The sequence below is a fragment of the Prionailurus viverrinus genome, chromosome B1 (assembly GCF_022837055.1).
Source record: "Prionailurus viverrinus isolate Anna chromosome B1, UM_Priviv_1.0, whole genome shotgun sequence".
Taxonomy (NCBI): domain Eukaryota; kingdom Metazoa; phylum Chordata; class Mammalia; order Carnivora; family Felidae; genus Prionailurus; species Prionailurus viverrinus.
The window spans coordinates 116948511-116971752 of NC_062564.1; the positions used below are offsets into that span (position 1 = coordinate 116948511).

General features: G+C 34.6%; 1 protein-coding gene across 2 annotated transcripts in view; it reads left to right on the forward strand.

Moving 5' to 3' along the window:
• Window positions 1–23242, forward strand: part of TBCK (TBC1 domain containing kinase) — a 221112-nt gene that overhangs the window by 4052 nt on the left and 193818 nt on the right. For both annotated transcript variants that reach the window (XM_047855062.1, XM_047855063.1), the window contains exons 2-3: window positions 2227–2447; window positions 18763–18835. In XM_047855062.1, coding sequence (XP_047711018.1) covers window positions 2255–2447; window positions 18763–18835 — 266 coding nt within the window. In that variant the 5' untranslated portion in view covers window positions 2227–2254. The remainder of the gene's footprint in view (window positions 1–2226; window positions 2448–18762; window positions 18836–23242) is intronic.

The following is a 23242-nucleotide window of genomic DNA, read 5'->3' on the forward strand; positions in this document are numbered from 1 at the left end:
CTTTTTAATATAATATTACCTCAAATGTACATACTCCTGAATTATTTATTATTCAGCTTTTCTTGTTGAATATTATGAATATTGGCATACATTTTATGTGCTTTTTTTCCCCACCCAACATTAGATTTATCTATGCTGATATATGTTGCTACAATTTGCTTATTTTCTGTCATGTATACTCTTCCATCAGATGAATGTACAGTTTACTTAATCATTCACCTGTCTTTGGATATTTAAGTTTCCAGTTTGGGGATTAATAGGAACAACACCATGCTGATTTTTCTTGCATGTATCCCTTATTTATGTGTGTAGGACTTTCTGCCGGAATTGAATAGCAAAATAGTGTCAAACTGTTTTCCAGAGTGATTGTTTTAGTTTATATTCTCTTCATATCCTAACATTTTGTATTATCAAATTTAATTAATCAGATTTAACAATTACTCTCTGGCGGGTATAAATTCTCCTATACTTTTAATGAGCAGTTTCTTGAATATTAATGAGGATGTTCATTTTCTCATATATGTACCAGCAACTCCTTTTTACTCTTTTGTGAAATATGTTTTGCTACACCTCTTTTTATGTAATATCATGTCAAATCTTTCAAAATATATTTCAACTTGTTTTGGTTTTCATTGTTTTCTTTTCCATAACTTATTTTAGTCACCTCCAGGGCAGGTTTTTTGTTTGTTTATTTTATTTTTTGCCCATTATGATGTGGTCTTTCTTCAACTATCTGATGATTTCTGGACAGTTCATTATTTTAGAGTTAAGGAAGTCTGTCTGAGAGCTTTGTGTATATGGACAGGCTTGTTGACTGCTATTCTGTGTTTTAGGATGGCTGGGTAGATAGTTATATCTTAACTGGGGCCCTACAAATTCCAGAATTAAGAGCAGTTTGCCTTTGTCACCATGCCCATACTAGCTATTTATTATAATTCTCACAAAGTTGGTTTATTTCTAGGAAAGAAACTTACCTTTTTTTCCTTTGAGGATAAATAACTAACTAATAATGGGGGGCCAGTGACAAAGTTAATTCTTTTATTCTTCAGCCCTTTAAGTTATCATTCTCATTTCAAATCCTCTTCTGACTTCTGTTCCCCATTGTTTCTGCTTTTGTGATCTCAAGTTTCTGAATCTGAAGAGGCCCAACAGAGGTCTTGACTGCAATATACTTTATAGTTTCTTTCTTTTTCTTCTTAAAACAATACTTCATATGCCAAATGCTTTACTGGGGGTTTTTGGAATCTTTCATTAGGTCATGGCCCTTTTCTGTTTTCTTCCTTATTATGAATTTATACATTTAAAAGTATTTCCTTTTAATGTTTTTAATGAGGTTTCTGCACAGACATAAAAAGTGGTCTATTACTTTGATTTAGATTTCCAACATTTTGATTGTGAAAGCTGAGAAAGGAAGAATGCAGTGCTGGACCAATGGAATGTCTTTGTAGTGAGACACCTGGGTGAAAGATCTTTTTGTTCAGTGACCTTTTTCATTGTGATTGCCCTAATGTGATTCAGATTGATTTTGAGCAGGTTTCTTAATCTCCAGGTTGCTTTGTTACATAACTCTGGGGCACTATTTGTTTTGGAGACCATGCCAATAGGATTGCCCTAGATATGTACATGAAACATCTATCTTTAAACTGGAGGCAATAACATCTGTGAAGATTGTTGAGGAATAAATTAAAACAGATCACATGGAAATTACCAAGCACAAAACCAAAACTGATTAGTTAAGTAACATAGAGTCTTCTGTTATCTAGTTTAACTTTTACTACTATTAATAGAGGCCTTGGTAATTTAAAGGTAATGGTTGGAATACCTATTTCATCTTTTCTGACTTTACTTACTTTGCAAGAAGGAAAAATTCTTGATGGTCTATGGGTTGTTCAAGCTTTCGGTAAACAGAAGATCCTTATTGATGTGAATATGCAATAACAGACTTCCTCTTAACACTGTGAGACATCATGAGGAGGGAATGTTCTATTTTTTGCCTTTTTATGCCATTGAAAATCTTTGATTATGATTTAGAGCTACAATCTAAATTTATGATTGGGTGGTTTTTCCTCGTAGATATTATCTTGGAATTTTTTTACTTTGATTCTTTTTACTGTGAAGTTCTGATTGGCATTTTCCTCCAAGTTATATATTATTAATCATATTTAAGGTGAGAAAACACTGGCTTAATTTTTCATTGATCTGTCATAAAATTCTCTCCTTTTCCAGATTATCTTAGAAGATCTAGGATTCTGAAATGTTTCCCCTGAAGGATGCTGAAATGGGTGCCTTTACCTTCTTTGCCTCAGCTCTGCCACATGATGTTTGTGGAAGTAATGGGCTTCCTCTTACACCAAATTCCATCAAAATTTTGGGGCGATTTCAAATCCTTAAGACCATCACTCATCCCAGACTTTGCCAGTATGTGGATATTTCTAGGGGAAAGCATGGTAAGTTGTTCTTTTCTTCTGTTTTTGTATTCCGTACTCTGTTACCTTGATTAGGTTACAAGTATATAGTGAGCGCATACAATAGTCAGTATATGTGGGTATGTGCATGCCATCACCTTCAGTCCAGCCAAACTGAGTCTTTTGAGTTTTCCTGATTGCCCTGGCCCCTCACAGGTCCCTGTTTTTATACTCTGCTATTTTCTTTCCTGGGTTATATTATTCTCTGCAATCTGAGCTTAATCCCTTTCCTAATTTCTTTTATATCTTTTATCAGATTTTATTATTATTTTCTATTTAATTTGTCTCTTTTGAGGATTCTCAGTTCTTGAAGATAAGGACTAAATGACTTTTGCCCCTAACCTCAGAGAGACAGTACTGCACCTGGTACATAGAAGGCATTCAGTAAGTGCTGAGTGAGTAAATTAATGAATGACTACATTTGAGAGGTTCGTATTTTTCAGATCTGAGAATCAGGATTTTTAATTTTCCCTTTCAGAGAAACCACCTATCTTAAGCATATTTCTTCAATTCTGTAAAAAGGACATGAAAGCTCTCATACCAGAAATTTGAGAAGTGTCTATTTAAATGTATTTTATGATTGAAAGTAGTTATTTGGGCTGTCTTCAAATGAAAACAGTCACTATTTTTTTCTTTTGGAATTTATTCTTTTCTTTCTTTCTCTTTTTTTTTATAAGTTCAGAAGAAGTGTTTATTGCCTTCTTATGTGGTTGCTGTGTAGGGCATAAGAAGGTATTGCATAAGCTGAGACACTTAATAGGTAAGAGAGCGATTAATGAATAAGCTGACTTTTCCTCGTTGCTGCTTTTATCAAAGGAAAAATGTTCTCAGCATTGGGCAACTAAATAAAAAGAGCCTCATTCCAGAAACAGGGGTTTCTCGTAGCACACCAAATATTTCTGAGTCTCTTCTGAGCCATGTTGTGGTGGGGGAACATAAACAGGAGCTGGTAGTTTGGAGGAGGGCCACCTCAGAGAACGTGTCCTCATCCCCTAACATAGTCAAGATTCAAAGAAATTATTGTATAGTCCATGATGTCCAAATGCTTCCCTGTCCATGCTGAAGCCTCTCTTCTTCCTTAAGGCCGGGAAGACTGTCATTCCGCCAGTGGACAGATCCCTGATGAGGCCCATAGGTTCGCCGGGCAGACACCCCCTGTTATTATTGCCACCTGATCCCTCATCATTGTTCCCTTTCTTTTTTTTTCATTTCTATTTTTTTTAATTTACATCCAAGTTAGTTAGCATATAGTGCAACAATGATTTCAGGAGTAGATTCCTTAATGCCCTTTACCCATTTAGCCCATCCCCGCCCCACACCGCCTCCAGCAACCCTCAGTTTGTTCTCCTTATTTGTGAGTCTCTTATGCTTTGTCTCCCTCCCTGTTTTATATTATTTTTGTTTCCCTTCCCTTATGTTCATCTGTTTGGTCTCTTAAAGTCCTCATATGAGTGAAGTCATAGGATATTTGTCTTTCTCTGACTGACTAATTTCACTTAGCATAATACTCTCCAGTTCCATCCACGTAGTTGCAAATGGCAAGATTTCATTCTTTTTGATTGCCAAGTAATCCTCCATTGTGTGTGTGTGTGTGTGTGTGTATACACACACACACACACACACACACACACACATATATACCACATGTTCTTTATCCATTCATCCATCAATGGACATTTGGGCTCTTTCCATAATTTGGCTATTGTTGATAGTGCTGCTATAAACATGGGGGGGGGGTGCATGTATCCCTTCGAAACAGCACACTTGTATACCTTGGAAAAATGCCTAGTAGTTCAATTGCCGGGTCATAGGGTAGTTCTATTTTTAGTTTTTTGAGGAACCTCCATACTGTTTTCCAGAGTGGCTGTGTTTCCACCAACAATGAAAAAGAGATCCTCTTTCTCAGCATCCTTGTCAAAATCTGTTGTTGCCTGAGTTGTTAATGTTAGCCATTCTGACAGGGGTGAGGTGGTATCTCATTGTAGTTTTGATTTGTATTTCTCTGATGATGAGTGATGTTGAGCATTTTTTCATGTGTCGTTTGGCTATCTGGATGTCTTCCTTGGAGAAGTGTCTGTTCATGTCTTTTGCCCATTTCTTCACTGGATTATTTGTTTTTTGGGTGTTGAGTTTGATAAGTTCTTTATAGATTTTGGATACTAACCCTTTATCTCATATATCATTTGCAAATATCTTCTCCCATTCTGTCCGTTGCCTTTTAGTTTTGCTGATTGTTTCCTTTGCTGTGCAGAACGTTTTTTGGGGGGTTTTTTTTTGGGTTTTTTTTGTTTTTTTTTTGATGAAGTCCCAGTAGTTCATTTTTGCTTTTGTTTCCCTTGCCTCAGGAGATGTGTTGAGTAAGAAGTTGCTGCAGCCAAGATCAAAGAAGTTTTTGCCTGCTTTCTCCTCGAGGATTTTGATGGCTTCCTGGCTTACACTTAGTTCTTTCATCCATTTTGAGTTTATTTTTGTGTATGGTGTAAGAAAGTGGTCCAGGTTCATTCTTCTGCATGTCGCTGTCCAGTTTTCCCAGCACCACTTGCTGAAGAGTCTGTCTTTACTCCATTGGATATTCTTTCCTGCTTTGTCAAAAATTAGTTGGCCATACATTTGTGGGTCCATTTCTAGCTTCTCTATTCTGTTCCATTGGTCTGTTCTTGTGCCAGTACCATACTGTCTTGATGATTACAGCTTTGTAGTGTAGCTTGAAGTCTGGGATTGTGATGCCTCCAGCTTTGGTTTTCTTTTTCAAAATTGCTTTGGCTATTCAGGGTCTTTTCTGGTTCCATATACATTTTAGGATCATTTGTTCTAGCTCTGTGAAGAATGCTGGCGTTATTTTGATAGAGATTGCATTGAATATGTAGATTGTTTTGGGTAGTATCGGCATTTTAAAAATATTTGTTCTTCCTATCCAGGAGCATGGAATCTTTTTCCATTTTTGTGTCTTCTTCAGTTTCTTTCATAAGCTTTCTATAGTTTTCAGTGTATAGATTTTTCACCTCTTTGGTTAGATTTATTCCTAGGTACTTTGTGGTTTTTGGTGCAACTATAAATGGGATCAATTCCTTGGTTTCTCTTTCTGTTGCTTCATTGTTGGTGTATAGGAATGCAACCGATTTCTGTGCATTGATTTTATATCCTGCAACTTGGCTGAATTCATGAATCAGTTCTAGCAGTTTTTTGGTGGAATCTTTAGGGTTTTCCATATAGAGTACATGTCATCTACAAAGAGTGAAAGTTTGACCTCCTTCTGGATGATTTGAGTGCCATTTATTTGTGTTGTCTGATTGCTGAGGCTAAGACTTCCAATACTATGTTGAATAACAGTGGTGAGAGTAGACATCCCTGTCTTGTTCCTGACCTTAGGGGGAAAGCTCACAGTTTTTCACAATTGAGGATGATATTAGCATTGTGTCATTCATATTTGGCTTTTATGATCTCGAGGTATGCTCCTTCTATCCCTACTTTCTTGAGAGTTTTTATCAAGAAAGGATGCTGTATTTTGTCAAATGCTTTCTCTGCATCTATTGAGAGGATCAGATGGTTCTTGTTCTTTCTTTTATTGATGTGATGAATGACATTATGTTGTGCAGATATTGAACCAGCCCTGCCTCCCCAGTATAAATCCCACTTGGTCGTGGTGAATAATTTTTTTAATGTATTGTTGGATCTGGTTGGATAGTATCTTCTTGAGGATTTTTGCATCCATGTTCATCAGGGAAATTGGTCTATAGTTCTCCTTTTTAGTGGGGTCTCTGTCTGGTTTTGGAATCAAGGTAATGCTGGCTTCATAGAATGAGTTTGGAAGTTTTCCTTCTGTTTCTATATTTTGGAACAGCTTCAAGAGAATAGATGTTAACTCTTCCTTAAATGTATAATTCCCCTGGAAAGCCATGTGACCCTGGACTCTTGTTTTCTGGGAGATTCTGATTACTAATTCAATTTCTTTACTGGTTATGTGTCTGTTCAAATTTTCTATTTTTCCTGTTGCAGTTTTGGTAGTGTATATGTTTGTAGGAATTTGTCCATTTCTTCCAGATTTCCCATTTTATTGGCGTGTAATTGCTCATAATACTCCCTTTATTTAAACTTTTTTTTTTTATGTTTATTTATTTTTGAGAGAGAGAGAGACAGAATGCGAGTGGCTTGGGGCAGAGAGAGAGGGAGGCACAGAATCTGAAGCAGGCTGCAGGCTCCAAGCTGTCAGCACAGAGCCTGATGCAGGGCTCAAACTCACAAGCTGTGAGATCATGACCTGAGCCGAAGTCGAACGCTCAACCGACTGAGCCACCCACGTGCCCCAATATTCTCTTATTATTGTTTTTATTTCTGCTGTGTTGGTTGTGATCTCTCCTCTTTCATTCTTTTTTTTATTTATTTGGGTGCTTTCCTTTTTCTTTTTGATCAAACTGGCTAGTAGTTTATCAATTTTGTTAATTCTTTCAAAGAACCAGATTCTGGTTTCATGGATCGGTTCTACTGTTTTTTTCGTTTCGATAGCATTAATTTCTGCTCTAATCTTTATTATTTCCTGTCTTCTGCTAGTTTTGGGTTTTATTTGCTGTTCTTTTTCCAACTCTTTAAGGTGTAAGGTTAGGTTGTGTATCTGAGATCTTTCCTCCTTCTTTAGGAAGGCCTGGATTGCTATATATTTCCTCTTATGACCACCTTTGCTGCATCCCAGAGGTTTTGGGTTGTGGTGTTATCATTTTCATTGACTTTCATATACTTTTTAATTTCGTCTTTAACTGCTTGGTTAGCCTATTCATTCTTTAGTAGGATGTTCTTCAGTCTCCAAGTATTTGATAACTTTCCAAATTTTTTCTTGTGGTTGATTTCAAGTTTCATAGCGTTGTTGTCTGAAAATATGCACGGTATGATCTCAATCATTTTGTACTTACTTAGGGCTGATTTGTGTCCCAGTATATGGTCTATTCTGGAGAACATTCCATGTGCACTGGAGAAGAAAGTATATTCTGCTGCTTTAGGATGAAATGTTCTGAATATATCTGTTAAGTCCATCTGGTCCAGTGTGTCATTTAAAGCCATTGTTTCCTTGTTGATTGTTTGATTAGGTGATTTGTCCATTGTTGTGAGTGGGGTGTTGAAGTCTCCTACTATTGTGGTGTTACTATCAATTAGTTTCTTTATGTTTGTGATTAATTGATTTATATATTTGGGTGCTGCCACATTTGGCACATAAATGTTTATAATTGTTAGGTCCTCTTAGTCTGTAGACCCCTTGATTATGATATAATGCCCTTCTGCATCTCTTGATACAGTCTTTATCTTAAAGACTAGATTGTCTTATATAAGCATGGCTACTCTGGCTTTCTTTTGTTGACCATTAGCATGATAGATGGTTCTACATCCTCTTTCAGACTGAAGGTGTCTTTAGGTCTAAAGTGGGTCTCTTGTAAATAGCATATAGATGGATCTTGTTTTCTTATCCATTCTGTTACCCTATGTCTTTTGACTGGAGCATTGAGTCCATTAACATTTAGAGTGAGTACTAAAAGATAAGAATTTATTGCCATTATGTTGCTTGTAGAGTTGGAGTTTCTGGTGGCCTTCTCCTATCCTTTCTAATCTTTGTTGCTTTTGGTATTTATTTATTTTTTTTTTAATTTTTTTTTATTTTCATCTTTTTCCCCCTCATAGAGTCCCCCTTAAAATTTCTTGCAGGGCTGGTTTAGTGGTCACAGACTTATTTAATTTTTGTCTGGGAAACTGTTTTCTCTCCTATTTTGAATGACAGCCTTGCTGGATAAAGAATTCTTGGCTGCATATTTTTTCTGATTCAGCACATTGAATGTATCCTGCCACTCATTTCTGGTCTGCCAAGTTTCTGTGGATAGGTCTGCTGCAAACCTGATCTGTCTTCCCTTGTAGGTTAAGGATTTTTTTTTCCCTTGCTGCTGGAGTTTAGTCTTTTCATATAAAATTCCATTTAGAAAACCAAAGTAGAAAAGTTGAACCCTATTGGTTAAAAAGTTAGTGTTTCACTAGGAAGATGTTTATTGCCTTTTCAGTCAGATTCCGGTATCAGATTCAGAGTCAGATTCTTTTGCATCCCATATCTTAGTCCATTTGGACTGCTGTAACAAAACATCAAAAACTGAATGAACAACAAATATTTATTTCTCCTAGTTCTAGAGGCTGGGACGTCCAAGATCAAGGAACCAGCAGATTCCATGTTTAGTGAGGCCCACTTCCTCATGACAGCAGTTTTTACGTAGTGGAAAAATCCACGAATTTCTCTAAGGTCTCTTTTATAAAAGCACCAATCCCATTCATGAGGACAGAGCTCTCAGTACCTAATTATCTTACAAAGGTCCCACCCCCAAACACCATTGCACTGGGGATTATTAGGTCTTAATCCTAGGGGAGGGAGGACACAAATATTAATCTATTCAATTCTAGATATTTATGATGGTAATATTTTAACTATTTAAAAACTATTTTTGGAAACTTAATTGCATGCAGTTTTTATTGCATGCAGATGTTTTATTTCTTATAATTATTTTAAGTGTATTTCAGTGAAATGTATTTTTCTAACAAAACACTTTGTAAAAGTTAACCCTATACATTTGCTGATATTTAAATTATTTTCCTATAAAAATGGCACTTTCATGTGTTTCAACCTAATATTAATGACCCTCAAAAAATGCAAACATTTTCCTTGTTTTGTGACAAATAGGCTAAATAATATTTCCAATTTGTCTGGGTATGGCTTTTAAAAAGTATTTACTTTGAAAACATTTACATTTTATAGACTTTGAGTAGAAAATGTTTTTCTAATAAGTAGTATTAATAGTTAATATTTTTTGAGCATTGTGTATTAGGCAGTATTCTAAGTGCTTTACATATTTTGATTTAATCCTTATAATATTACCATGAGATAGGAACTATTAACTATTCTCATTGGACAGATAAGGATATTGAGATACAGAGCAATTAAGTAACTAATCTAAGGTCATACAATTAGTAAGTAAAGAGAGGTAGAATACTAATACATTTTATCATATTTCAAAAGATTTTTAAAGTTGAAATAAGTGTACATTAATGCAAATATTGGCACTTCTACAATCAAAGCTATTCAATACCTTAAATACTTTGGAGCTCTATTACATACCTAGTGTCTTGAATATTTAGATATGTCTAGTGGCCTGATAAGAGACATGCGGGGGCACCTGGGTGGCTCAGTCAATTAAGTGTCTGACTTCGGTTCAGGTCATGATCTCATGGTTTGTGACTTCGAGCCCCACATCCAGCTCCGTGTTGATAGTTCAGAGCCTGGAGCCTGCTTCAGATTCTGTGTCTCCCTCTCTCTCTGCCCCTCCCCTGCTCATGCTCTGTCTCTCTCTCTCTCTCAAAAATAAAATAAACATTAAAAAATTTTGAAAAAAAAAGAGATATGGGAAGGAAAGTGGTAAAAGAGAATTGTCTTGCCGATGATGAAAATTTGTGATTTTTTTATATTCAAGTATATACTTGAATATATACACATACACACATGTGCACAGACATGTTAAACATTGTTTTATTGGGACTTTCTTTATTATGCAAGCTGGCCTTGCCTTTGATTGATCTATTCAGCAAATATTAGTAAATATATACCAGCTTTGGCCTAACCTTTCAAGAGAGAATGTAGGTGGGTCTGTATTAATGCTATAAGGATTTCTCTCCACAGGAAGCAAATTTGGAGGGAAGAGCCGATAGCTAGAATTGAAGCAGAGTTATTAAGATGCTGATGAGTTGAAGATATATTTTGGAACCAGTCTTTCTTTCTACTCTGACATTTCTTACCTTGTGCTTTGGCATACATAACATCAGTCTGTTGGTGTTATAATATTTTTAATTGGTCTCTTCAAATACTATGGCCCTCCTTATGCTAGGTGCCAGATATAAGAAGATGACTAACATAGGATCCCAGTTCTCAAGGTCTAGAAGTAGTAGAGGAGAAAAATACAAACTTGATTATAATATAGTAATAGTTGTTATAACAGATGGTGTACAATGTGCCATCCTAGGGGAGTACAAAGGAAAGAATGTTGAATTCTACATTGAAGAATGTAGATATTTATCAAACTCCTATATGTAGAGTTTAGGTGGGATAGGGGACTTTGGAACGCAGAGGAGTAGCTTTTGTGTTTGAACTTTTATTTACTTTCATTTGTTCTAATGGTACCACTGGCCTAAAAGGATTCACAAATTTTCAAGAGATGCTCTGGCCTTTTATTTTTGTCATATTCCTAAGAAAGCAAATCTTAATATCATTTTTTTAAGTTTATTTATTTATTTAGAGAGAATGCAAGTGGAAGAGAGGTAGAGAGAGAGGGGGAGAGACAGATAATCCTAAGCAGGCTCCGCACTGTTAGTCCAGAGCCCGATGCAGCATTTGAATTCACAAACCATGAGATCATGACCTGAACCCAAGTCAGACACTTAACCAACTGAGCCATCCCAGCACCCCAATATCAGTATTCTTCATTAATCATTCTTATTTTTAAAGGAATTTACATTTCTTAATTTATTATAATCTTTTTCCCAGAAAATTGACATACAGCATTATGTATATATACATATAGTATTATATATATATTATATTGCATGTGTATATGTGTATTATATTATGTTACATATGTTATATTTTTTATTTTATGTTATATGTTATATATTATATGTATATGCATGTATATATGTATGTACATAGTATATATTGTACATATGTATATACATATACATACATATAAACTATATGCATACATTTTTATGATATATACATATATATACACATACATATAATATATACAGTTTGCACATGAAAGAAAATATATAATCAAGATGGGGAGAAAGAAAACAAAGAGTAAGATATTAAATTAGTAATATTAATACATAGTTTCTTCACATTAACTATAAATTTTTTGGTAGACTTCTTGTAGGTCAAGGCAAAGATGAAAATTTAACCGCTTCAAACAAAATAATTTCTAAATTTTTACTTAAATCTGGAAAAATGATCAATTGCGAGCTTTATAATATTCATGCAATATATTGTATGTTCAGTTGATATATGAAGACACTAGTATAGAATCTTCTTTGGTATGGGCATATGAGATATCCTATGTTATGTTGTAATGGCCAGTGTTCTCGATATACCTAGCTAAATTTGCTTTATTGTTCTTTTTTTGTGTTAATCTCTAAGCAGAAACCTCTGTAAATTCTTGTCCCAATTTTTCTGTGAGTGAACATCTAACTAAATTAAATTTAACACTCAATTTGTGTGTGTGTACGCGTATGTACAAGCATTTTCTGGTTAATGAGTCCATAGTTTTAATCTGATCTCAAAAAGGAATCATAATGTAAAGAAAGGATTTAAAAGCACTTGTGCAAAGTATTGACTACACGGAGAGAATTTTTCTTGTTTATTTAAAGACAATCTGGAGAAGTTCTAATGTAGGCAGCAGCCTCCAAAGTTGATTTGACCTGTGATAGGTGTGCCCTATCACATTATTTGCCAATCTAGACACGCACATTCAGAGCCACTGTATAGAGTTTTGCACAAAACCTTCTGGCTGATGCAATAAGGAGGAACTGAAATCTGATTCTCTAGTTCGTTCTGAAAGGAGGGGTGCTTTTTGTAATTGGCTTAAATATAATCATGAAGAGGAGTGGTAACTATACCTATAGTACACCTTATAAATAGCACTAGCCATTTGCCAAAAGTCTAGAAAGGAACTTTTGGCAAGTTTGTTATTGTTTAAAAAAAATTTTTTTTTTTTTTTGCTAAAGTTTTTATTTAAAGAATGGCTTCGATGGCATTAACCAAATGTTTAAAAATTATAGGAATTATTTGGGGCTTTTTTTAAAAAATTTTTTTTAATGTTTTATTTATTTTTGAGACAGAGAGAGACAGAGCATGAATGAGGGAGGGGCAGAGAGAGAGGGAGACACAGAATCCAAAGCAGGCTCCAGGCTCTGAGCTGTCAGCACAGAGCCCGACGCAGGGCTCGAACTCACGGACCACGAGATCATAACCTGAGCCAAAGTCGGACGCTTAACCGACTGAACCACCCAGGCGCCCCAGTATTTGGGCTTTTTATATCACCAAAGAGTTGATAGATATTATCAATCCCTCAATGCCTCAAACACTTCTTGCCACCACTACCAATCTAATTAAAAATTCTAAAGAATTGCCAATTGTTAACATTGATCCAGTTTCAAAACTACTCCAAGCAAAGCTTGGCAATATAGTAGATTCTCATTATGATTCATGACTGGTGACCATAATTAATGTTGCTGTTTTTCATCTGCAATTTTGAAGTATGCTTGTCTTCCCAAACTCTTACTATCTAGTTCTTAGGACTTCTTCATTCTTGTATCCTAAAGTGCCTTTTACTTCTTTCCACTATGTCCGGAAGCCCATTTGGAGCATCACTTCATATGATTGGAGTCTTGCTTCTATCCAGTTCTCCCTAGACTTTCTTTACTCAGGATAATTGACTCAATAATCTTAGATATTTCTTACACTCCTTGTTTACTTCCCTTTACCTAAATGAGCCCCTGTAAACACTGAACTTGGGAAAACCTTATGTATGATATAACCCCTCTGGGGAACACTATTGCTTACTTTGCAGAAGACCTTTATTTTTGGTTATCAGTGTCAAATAGAAACTGATCTCTTAAGCACTGTTAGACTTTGTCACTACTGAAGCTAGCTCAACAATCTGGGCAGTTCCCTTAGGCCCATCCACCATATTTCTGGTCACTATGCTTAACCCTGCTTGCCCTGTCCTATCTCAGCAGCGCCTTTTCTAGGGTAACATAGGTCTTGGATATGTAAAGTAGTCGTATGTTTTAAGTTTGACTGCCTGGAATGAAAATATCAGTGATTGTCAAAAAGTTAGGGAATTTCATTATCTTGTTTATATTGGCAATGTCCATTGTCCTGAAAAATTGTATGCATAAAGAGTAAATAACTAAATTAAAGTAAGTATTGTATAAAGGTCTGTTTGTTCCAAAGCATTCCTATGATTTCAGTTACATTTAGTTTGAAAAATTTGAAAAGGTTCCATTCAGCAGTCTCCTTGGTGTACAACACATACTTCTCGATGTAACACCACATGATTTTGGTTTGGACTCCACTTAACTGTCTCCTCAAAGAATTCTGATTTTGGTTCTCTTTCCCCCTTTTATTTTGTTCTTGCTTTGCAGCTATCTCACATCTTTTTATGGTTAATCCTCCCACCTTCCCATTCATACTTGGAGTTACATGTGACATGTGGTCTGTTTTTGTAACATTACGTTTTCACATGGTGGGTTAGCTCAGAAGTCAGGCTTTCACTGTTTTGTATAGATCATTCAAAACTGATTCGAGATGATGTTAGTTTCTTGCTAACTCAGGATGAAGTATTGAATCTCAAAAATTTTGGACATTTTATTAGAATTTGAGAACTTGATTTATTAATAGAAAAGTTGAGCAAAGTTTCTTTAAAAGACAAAAAACCAAAAACCATGAAAAAATTTAAGTTAACAAATTTAATCTTTTTCTTTTGAACTTGAAATTTCAACAGGGTTTAGAAACAGAGTGAGGATTATAAATGGTAATGGTAATCATTTTATTTGGTATTAATTTTCCCAGAAATCTTTTGGTGATTGCTAATGAAATAAAAAACAAAATTATTTTAACTAATAGAGTTGAAATTCAGGTAGAGAATAATAGAATTGCTAAGGACCTCTAAAATAATTTGTTCCATATTTTAGCTGAATATACATTTCAACCTAAGTGTCTCTACCCGTTCAGAGTTCCATGAGAGAACTAGAACCTGCAGAATATTCATTTTAAGAGATTAATTGCTAGGAACTGGCTTATGTGACTGTGAGGATTGAGTAGTTTGAAATCCATACATAGGGCAGGCTATCAAGAAGGACAAGCTGAGCTCTTGGACAAGAGCTGAAGCTGCAGTCCATGAGCAGAATTTGTTTTCAGAGAAGCCTCAATCCTGCTCTTAAGGCCTTTACAACTGATTGAATTAGAATCACCCAGATTATCCGGGATAATCTTCTGTACTTAAAGTGAAGTGATTATAGATCTTGATCATTTATAACAATATACTTTTACAGTAACACCTAGATTAATGTTTGGATAACTGAAAACTATAGCCTAGTTATGTTGACTCATAAAACTGATCATCACAATGACCTTGTAACAATAGTGGGTTTTAAACACAGAATTTTATTCATCAGTTTTGTCACATAAATATTTATTTAGATATTATATTTAAAAAGTGATGAGCTAGTCTCAGTTTTTACTGTGAATCACAAGAGAATGATGTAGTAACTATATTCTGATAACCTTTCATACTAACATACTCACAATTTACCCTTTTTCCTCTTAAGTAAAAAAAAATTTATTTAGGTATTTCTTTTAGTCTCTTCTGATTCAACTCCTTCATTATCTTTCTTGCTGAATATTGTACTCTTTTCAGTTTCTTAGCATTGACTGGAAACATACAGTTCAGGTTGTAGTTACACTGTAGTGATACTTGGCATTCATCAAATATTTGTTAGAAGAAAGATTATTTCACAGTTCTTGTATGTTTTGCTCTTTAAAGTTCATCTTAGTGTCACATTTGTTTTTTATAAATAATGCCACTACATTGCTGACTTATATTTGGCACATTACTATTCCCAGATATTTTTGTCATATTTTATTCTGTGAAACTATATTGTTTTTATAACAAACAGAAGTTATTTTCAAACAGTGGTCCAGAGTTTCAGGATGAAGACTCTCTAATGATTTCTTGAAAAAACTGGTTCATATTGGAAACATTGTTTTGGTGTATATTCCATTACCTCTGGGAGAAACTTTGATATTCTGCCAAGGATTATGTCTTTTCTGTATTATAGTAATGGTTTAAAGTTCCATAGAATCCTGAAGCTTTGGCAACTCTGGTTTATGATATTTTGAAGGAGTTTCCAGAAGAAGCCCAGCAATTTTTTTTTCTAAATTATTTTAAGCCAGACAAATTTTAATCTAGTGCCAACACTTTGGAAATATCTCATGGATATGGAGACTTATGGATAGCCAACTTAAAATTATAAATTAATGGAACATGCATGTTTTAATAAATTCTGTTGTTTTTGTTTTATATTTGAAATCAGCACTATTGAGACATTATTATGCCTAGTTTACAACAAAGGCATATAATTTTCTACACAGGACAGATCTCTATTTAGATAATGACTATCATATAAGACTCTTACTCATTTTTAATGGCTACATCATGCCTTTGCTGAAGTTAATTTATTTAACAAATAGTTTTGTATTAGATACTTGCATGTTTGAGGTGCCATGCAAGTTTTTTATTTTTTTTTATGTTTATTTATTTTTGAAGGAGAGAGAGACAGAGTGTGAGCAGGGGAGGGGCAGAGAGAGAGGGAGACACCAAATCTGAAACAGGCTCCATCCTCCAGGCTGTCAGCACACAGCCTGACACAGAGCTTAACATGGAGCTCAAACTCACGAGCAGTGAGATCATGACCTAAGACGAAGTCAGATGCTTAACCAACCGAGCCACCCAGGCACCCCTTGAGGTTTTAGACACTGATGATACATTTTGAACAAGACCAACATTTCTGCCATCATGAAGCATATTATCTAGTGGAGGACAAAGACGATCAATGAAAAGGTATACAGATTCTTAGAGTTGAAATAAGTGCTACTAAAGTACAGTGTAGAATTGATTATATTATAGGAGGAGCAAATTGATCTGGGGGCACCAGAAAAGTATTCCTTAAGGAAGTCACATTTAACTAAGCAACAAATAATAATAATAATAATAATAATAATAATAATAATAATAATAGCTAGCATTTAGATAGTGATTGCTATGTGCCAGGCACTATTCTTGACCCTTATTATGTATTAACTTATTTCAACCTAACAACTCTATGAGGTAGGTGCTGTTTTTTTTCCTCATTTTATAGAAGACGTAACTGTGGCACAGAGAGAGAGTAGCAAATTCCTCCAAGGTCACAGAGCCAATGAGTAGTAAGCCTGGGATTTGAGCTTAAACAGATGAGTTTGTGCTCTTAACCACTATGTTTCTTGATAGGAGTTAGCTGGGAGAAGAAATGGGGAAGATCATTTCAGGCTAGTACTTCAAGATGGGGGCGAGAAGGCCAGCACAACTGGAAGTTGATGAGCCAAAGTAACAAAAGATGAAGGTAGAGAGGGAGTTATATATTCAGATTTATTATTATTTTATCACTTAGACTTTAGTATGAAAACATGATGGAGGGTAAGAAGAATTAACGTGAGATCAATTAAGAGATTATTGCAATGATCGAATGAGAGGATACTGGCTTGGACCCACATTGTGGTGGATGGAGCAAACCATGGACCCCGGAAATATTTGGGAGATAGAAATAGCAGGGCTTTTTGTTTGGATTTGAGAAAGGGAGATTACTCCTAAGTTTCTAGCCGAAGCAGCAGGCAGGATGGTGTTACTAGTTTTCTGATAGCACTCAAGGGAAGAGACTTAGGAAGCAAAGGATAAGCTCAATTTGAGTTCTGTCAAGTTTGAGGTGACTTTTGTGTTAAAGTGAGAAATTATCTATAAAAGTCTGCAATGCAGAAAGGAGTTCTGGACTTGAAATAAAACTTGCCAATTTTTTAGCCCTGGGAGTAAATGAGAAAACACAGTATGAAGATCCAGAATCAAAGGTGGAGGAACTGGAAGCATTTCAGTTAGGGTAGAACAGGTGCCATTGTACAGAGGAGACTGAGGACAGGCAGCTGGGTAGGTGTTAGGAAAAATGACAAAATGTTGTCAGATGAAAGCAAAGGAATGCAGCAGCTTCCCATTTGGTTTTTCTGATAGTATGATTTGTTTTTTCCTCTTAGAATTTCATAGTTGTACTAAATTGCTTCAGGTTCAACTTTGCTTACTTTTTTGACTGTTTTTCTTTATCATTCTCTTTTTCCTTTTCTCCCACTCATTAAATGTTCTTTTAAATTTAATTTTCTGTAAGTCCCTATTTAGATCACTTGGAGTCTTTCATCTGACAGTGATGGCTTTCATATAGAACATTTGTAGTTTTTCTGTTTCTGATCATTCTGTATAATGCCACCACTTCCGACAGCTTCAGCTTCTGAAACTTGACCCCTGTGATATACTGCCCTCATACCTCGCATGACTGCCTGTATACCATTGTCCTTCATCTCTACTCCCACATGCAAGCCCATATTTTGAACCGGTTGTTACTGAGAGTTGTTCCTCATGCTAGATCTCCTGTTCTGAAATTTTCCTTTCCCATCTGCTATTTCATTTTTTCTACCTTAACTACTTTTCATTTTCATCAAACCTCTTTGCAGTGGTCACTATTCTCAATCTGTTTGTGCTCTTCTTTGTTTCATCCTAGTCTGCCATCTATATTTTGTGTTAACTTTCTTCCTTATCTAACCCATTTTGCATAGATAGTCACAGAACCCCAATTTCTTTTAAACCCTTGATCTCTCTTGAAATAACTTTAGAAGTTCCCAACCACTTGTAAAACCAGTTGTACTTTTCTCTCACTCCTCTTACATTCATTCATTTAAAAAAAAATGTGTCAGACAATGTGTTAGTCATTAGGGATAAGTGATGAAAAAAATATATATATAGATTGACCCTCAGAACTGTGCTATCGTATTCTTAATCTGTTGGAAAATAAAAATTACATCATAATATTGATTGTGCCCACCAAAATTTTATATTATTACTTAATCTTAGCAGGCCCCATGATGTTACAAATAATCCCACATCAATTTTCTGTTCTTTCTTCATAGTCATGATTCAGAACATTTCTGCTTTTCTCAAGTTTCTAAACTCAGTTTCAAAACCTTGTGTTTGAACCAGACTGCCAAGACAATTTGTCCCTAGCTCCCAATTTCCCTTTCACTTCAAAATTTCTTTATATCTTCATCCAAGATTTTCCTTTTCCTAGTCTGTGTCAGAAGAAGGGTCACTTCTTTCTTCCAAAAGTAAAACTTTCCATCTGTTTTTCCTGATGCGCATGGGAGAAACTCTAGACAAAAATACAAGATGACATGAAATTGTTATTTAATGTGATGTTTTATTGCATATTTATTCTCTTTTATATACTTGGTAACTATGTGGTTAATATAGAGTTTGAAAAACTCTTGAAATACTATTAACACTGTAAGTTAATATTTTTAATGGGCTATATTATTTTGTTATTAAACATTTTTTAAATCAAATATAAAGTGGATTTACTTTGTTTTACTCAGAGAGACTGGTGGTGGTAGCTGAACACTGTGAACGGAGTCTAGAAGACTTGCTTCGAGAGAGGAAACCCATGAGGTACCGTGTTATATCAGGACAATTAAATGAACAGCAGAAATTGGCAAAAAAAAAAAAAAAGGCATTTTAACTAGAAACTGCAGAGTTTTTATTTCTTTTGTTACTTGTTTAATGATAAAATCCAGGTGTAAATTTTATTTTAGGAAATTTAATTCACAGGCCTCACAAAAATTCAATGTTGACATTGTCCAGTGTCCAGTTTTTATGAGCTAGGCATTCTCCAGAGTGCTTAGCAAAAAAATTCCTAAAAAAGATATATATGAAAATTTGAAATGTTTTCAGTACTAAGCATTTCTGTAGGTGAGATTAAGAGTATTTTCCTATGAGTAGTACTTGGTAACTTCTAACTGGTATTCCTAGGGACATAGTAAGTTGTGTTAAGGAAAGACCATGTTGAATGGAGAGAGAATAATCATAGCTTGGGTGGAATCTAATGATATAGGTTAAATTACATTAATTCAGTGGTTCAGTAGTTACTTTCTGTCTTAGACATTTCTGGCAAGAAATGTATATTTCTTGGTATATATATTATTACAAATATACTACTAAATGAATTTATTCACACATTTTTCTGAAATTATCTTAAAATCATGGGAAATATTACTTTAAAGTTGTACTAAGCCAATGAAAAATGTTTGCCGTAAGTCTTTGTAGGATTGTAATCATCCATCCTCTTTTGAAGAAATATTCTTGATTAATACTTTTAAATCACTGCTATATCCTAGATGAAACAAATTTTTTTCAAGGGAGGAAAAAAATGTGTATCTTGCTAGATGGTAGTTATTTAATAAAAGTATAACAAATAAATTGAATAAAATACTTTCCTTGATCCTTTAAATGATTTGATTTTAAGTGTTCTCTAGAATGAAAGAATGCACATACCAAGTGTACCATTGCCTTACTTCTTTGGAAGAGTCTAATCTGACCATAGGTACTAAAAGTGACTTTTGTATATATTTAGAAGTAGCTTAGCCTTATTTAATGAATATGTTTTTATAATTATGATTTTTACATGTCATAGTCTTTGATTTTGTGTTTTTAAGAACATCTTATTCTGTTTGCCAGTTTAAATTATCCTTTAATTTATAGCCACTGATGTTAAAAAGTATTCTCTGTGAAAATAGTTGACATCAAAATTGAAAACAAATTGTAGTCACATCTTTATGAAAAAAAAAAACCAAAACAACACTTTATTTTAAATCTGCTTGGGTTAAATTTGTATAAAGATTAAAACTAATTGTAGCCATGTCTTTAGCTAGGAAATATATAACTGAGCCTGGGTTAACTTTGTATAATGATGTACAATGCATTATGTATGATGAAAAAGCCACTAACTAGCTGGGCAGCCTTGGACAATTCTTTTAATCATATTTCTTATCGATAAAACAAGGAGTTTTAGTTGATCTAGGGATCATTCTAGGGGAAATTATTCTTAAGTTTATATTTTATTTAATATGTATTAAGTTTGATAGTAATATATTGATCTACTGCCTTTGGAAGTATATTTATTTTTTCTTATGCTAATATAATAACCTACCAATGCCCTTTATTTAAATGGTAGATTTCATGACAAATCTAAGTGTAAAATTTCAGTGCTATATTTTAAAAGGCAAATTGTTATAGAAACAAAAGTTTTATGATTAAGCAATTCCACTCCTTGGTAGAGGACCTACTTAACTGTTGTCTCCAAGGTACCTCATTTACCTCACTCTAATCCTAGCCCTGCTTTGGTATTTAACCAAGAGAAAGGAGAAATACATATTCACTAAAATATCTGCACAACCATGTTCCCAGCAACATTATTCATAGTAGCCCCTGACTGGGAAGAACTGAAGTGTCCATCAATGGAAGAATGAATCATGTTATTTTAATCAAAAATAAAAAGGAATGAACTATTGCTACATACAACATGATGAGCCTTAAAAATATGCTGAGCAAAAGAAGCCAGTTCTAGAATGATCAGAACTTATGGTGATAGATATAAAAACAGTACTCAACTCTGGTTGGGAGAAGGGACAATGTAGGAACTGATTCAAAATAGCCTTGACAAGGAAACTATCTGGAGTAATGGAAATTTTTTACATCTTGATCAAGGTATTACTTATGTGGTGCATTTTCTTGCAAAACTTAAAGTTCACTGGAATATACACTTCAGATGTGTGCATCTCAACTATGTAAATTATGCCTCATTTATAAAAAAAAAAAAAAACAACTTGTTCCATTATTTACTTGGCTTGAATTCTAAATCCCTCATATAGCAACAATATTATGTTGTTAATGAAGGTGCTTGATCCAATGGCATACCTGTTTGTATTTCTTTGTTTCTGTAAGAAGAAATAGTGTGAATTAGTTGTCGCTGCTTAACCAGTACCTCAAAACTTAGTGGTTTAAAACCAATAAACTTTTATCCTTTCATATAATTTCTCAGGGTCAAGAATTCAGGAATGAATTAGCTAGATGGTTTTAACTCAGGATCTCATGAGGTTGGTTGCAGTCCATATATAAACTGGAGCTATAATCATCTGAAAGGTTGACAGGCTAGATGATCTGTTTCTAAGGTAACTCACTCATTTGGTGCCAGTTGTTGACAGTAGACTTTAATTCTTCTTTATTTTGAGGGCCTTTCCACTGATGTTTGTCTATCCTTACAGTATGGGGTTGACTTCTCTAAGTTTCTATTCCTTTTATGACCTAGCCTCAGGAACCACACACCATCATTTCTGAAATAGTCAATTGAATACAGAAGTCAGCCATTCTATTCAGTATGGGAGGGGACTACATAAGAATATGAATCTTAAAAACATCAAGGATCGATCCTTGGGCATCTTCTTAGAAGCTGGCTGTCATAGAAGTCTTAGAGATCATACATGTAATTAAAAAAAAAAAACAGGAGGGAAATGCTAAACCAACATTAACATTAACTGAAAAATAACTTAAAAATTAATTTCTTAAAATTATTCAGTATTCATTTAGGCTACATGAGACAGAAAAAAGGAAGAGTTTATACCATGAAGAGAAGGTAGAGTATTAAGGGAATCAAAGTACTAAAGGTGGACCAAGGTCTTCATGGACATGAAGAAAGTTATTAAGATCATAATTGATCTACATTCTGAAAATTGATGTTATCCATGGACTTATGCTCCCAGTCATTCTGGAGGACCCTGTAAGCTACAACTAGATTAATTCTCTGGTCATCAGGGTAGTAGTAACTGTAGACTGTTCCTTCTGATATTGAATTTTCTTTCTCTGTTCCTACTTGTTATTCCTTTACTTACTAAAAAGTCTAAGACAGAAAAGAGAAGCTGGTGCCTTAGATAAATTTCATTTTACCTCCTGCTCTGTCCTTTCACTGTTTTTTTTTCTTTTTTTTACTTTCAATTGTACTGTAAAAAGATATAACTGATATTACTTTGCCAATAAGATTAAATCCATTAACTTGTGGAAAGTTTTACTTTTCTATACTCATCAGCTTTTATCATTGTTTTAGAGACAAATCTGATAGCACTGAACACTAGGAGTTTTAACAGTACAAAGGTGTAAAGAAGCCACCTTTCTTCAATGCCTTTGTATGTCTTCATGAGGATAAAATGTTACAGATAGAGGCATATTCTTTGAGTAGATAAACATGAATAGCATTTGTGCAGATTTCATGTTGTCTCTCATACCATTTACATTTCTTTTTTTTTTTTAATGTTTATTTATTTTTGAGAGAGAGACAGAGCGCGAGCAGGAAGGGGGCAGAGAGAGAGAGGGAGACACAGAATCAGCACAGAGCCGGATGCCAGGCTTGAATTCACAAGCTCACCAACTGCGAGATCATGACCTGAGCTGAAGTTGGACACTTAGCCAACTGAGCCACCCAGGCGCCCCTCATTTACATTTCTAATAGTCATTTTCACTTATGTAAAGTAAAATATATAGTAGTTTTTATGGATCTTTGCAATTTCTTCAAGTAAGATATATTTAAACAGTTTTGTAACTAAAGTACTATGTTCTAATCATTCTGGTAACAGACTAAAATTCAGTATTTTCCTCATTCATTTTGGAGTAAAACATTCAGCACTTACTGCCTTTGAGTAGACATGATTCTTTCAGGTTCAGTTCCAAGTTGTTATCTGATCCATCCATCTAAATTAGCTTTGTTGAAAACTATTTGACTTTCCACATATTTGGATTACATTAGTCTCCAATAACAGCAGATTTCATGTGCAGAGTTGCTGTATTGCAATTTTAATTAATTCTGTAACCTGTTTATGGAAAGTGAGAAGATGTCCTTATGGCTTATAAATCATATAAATTTCCCCTACTGCCAAAAGTAAGCACCCTGCACCTGTAAGAAAGGCTGATGCAAAGTAAACAGGAAATCTATTTAGATGGGCTTGCAATTTGAGACCCAGCATTTTTACT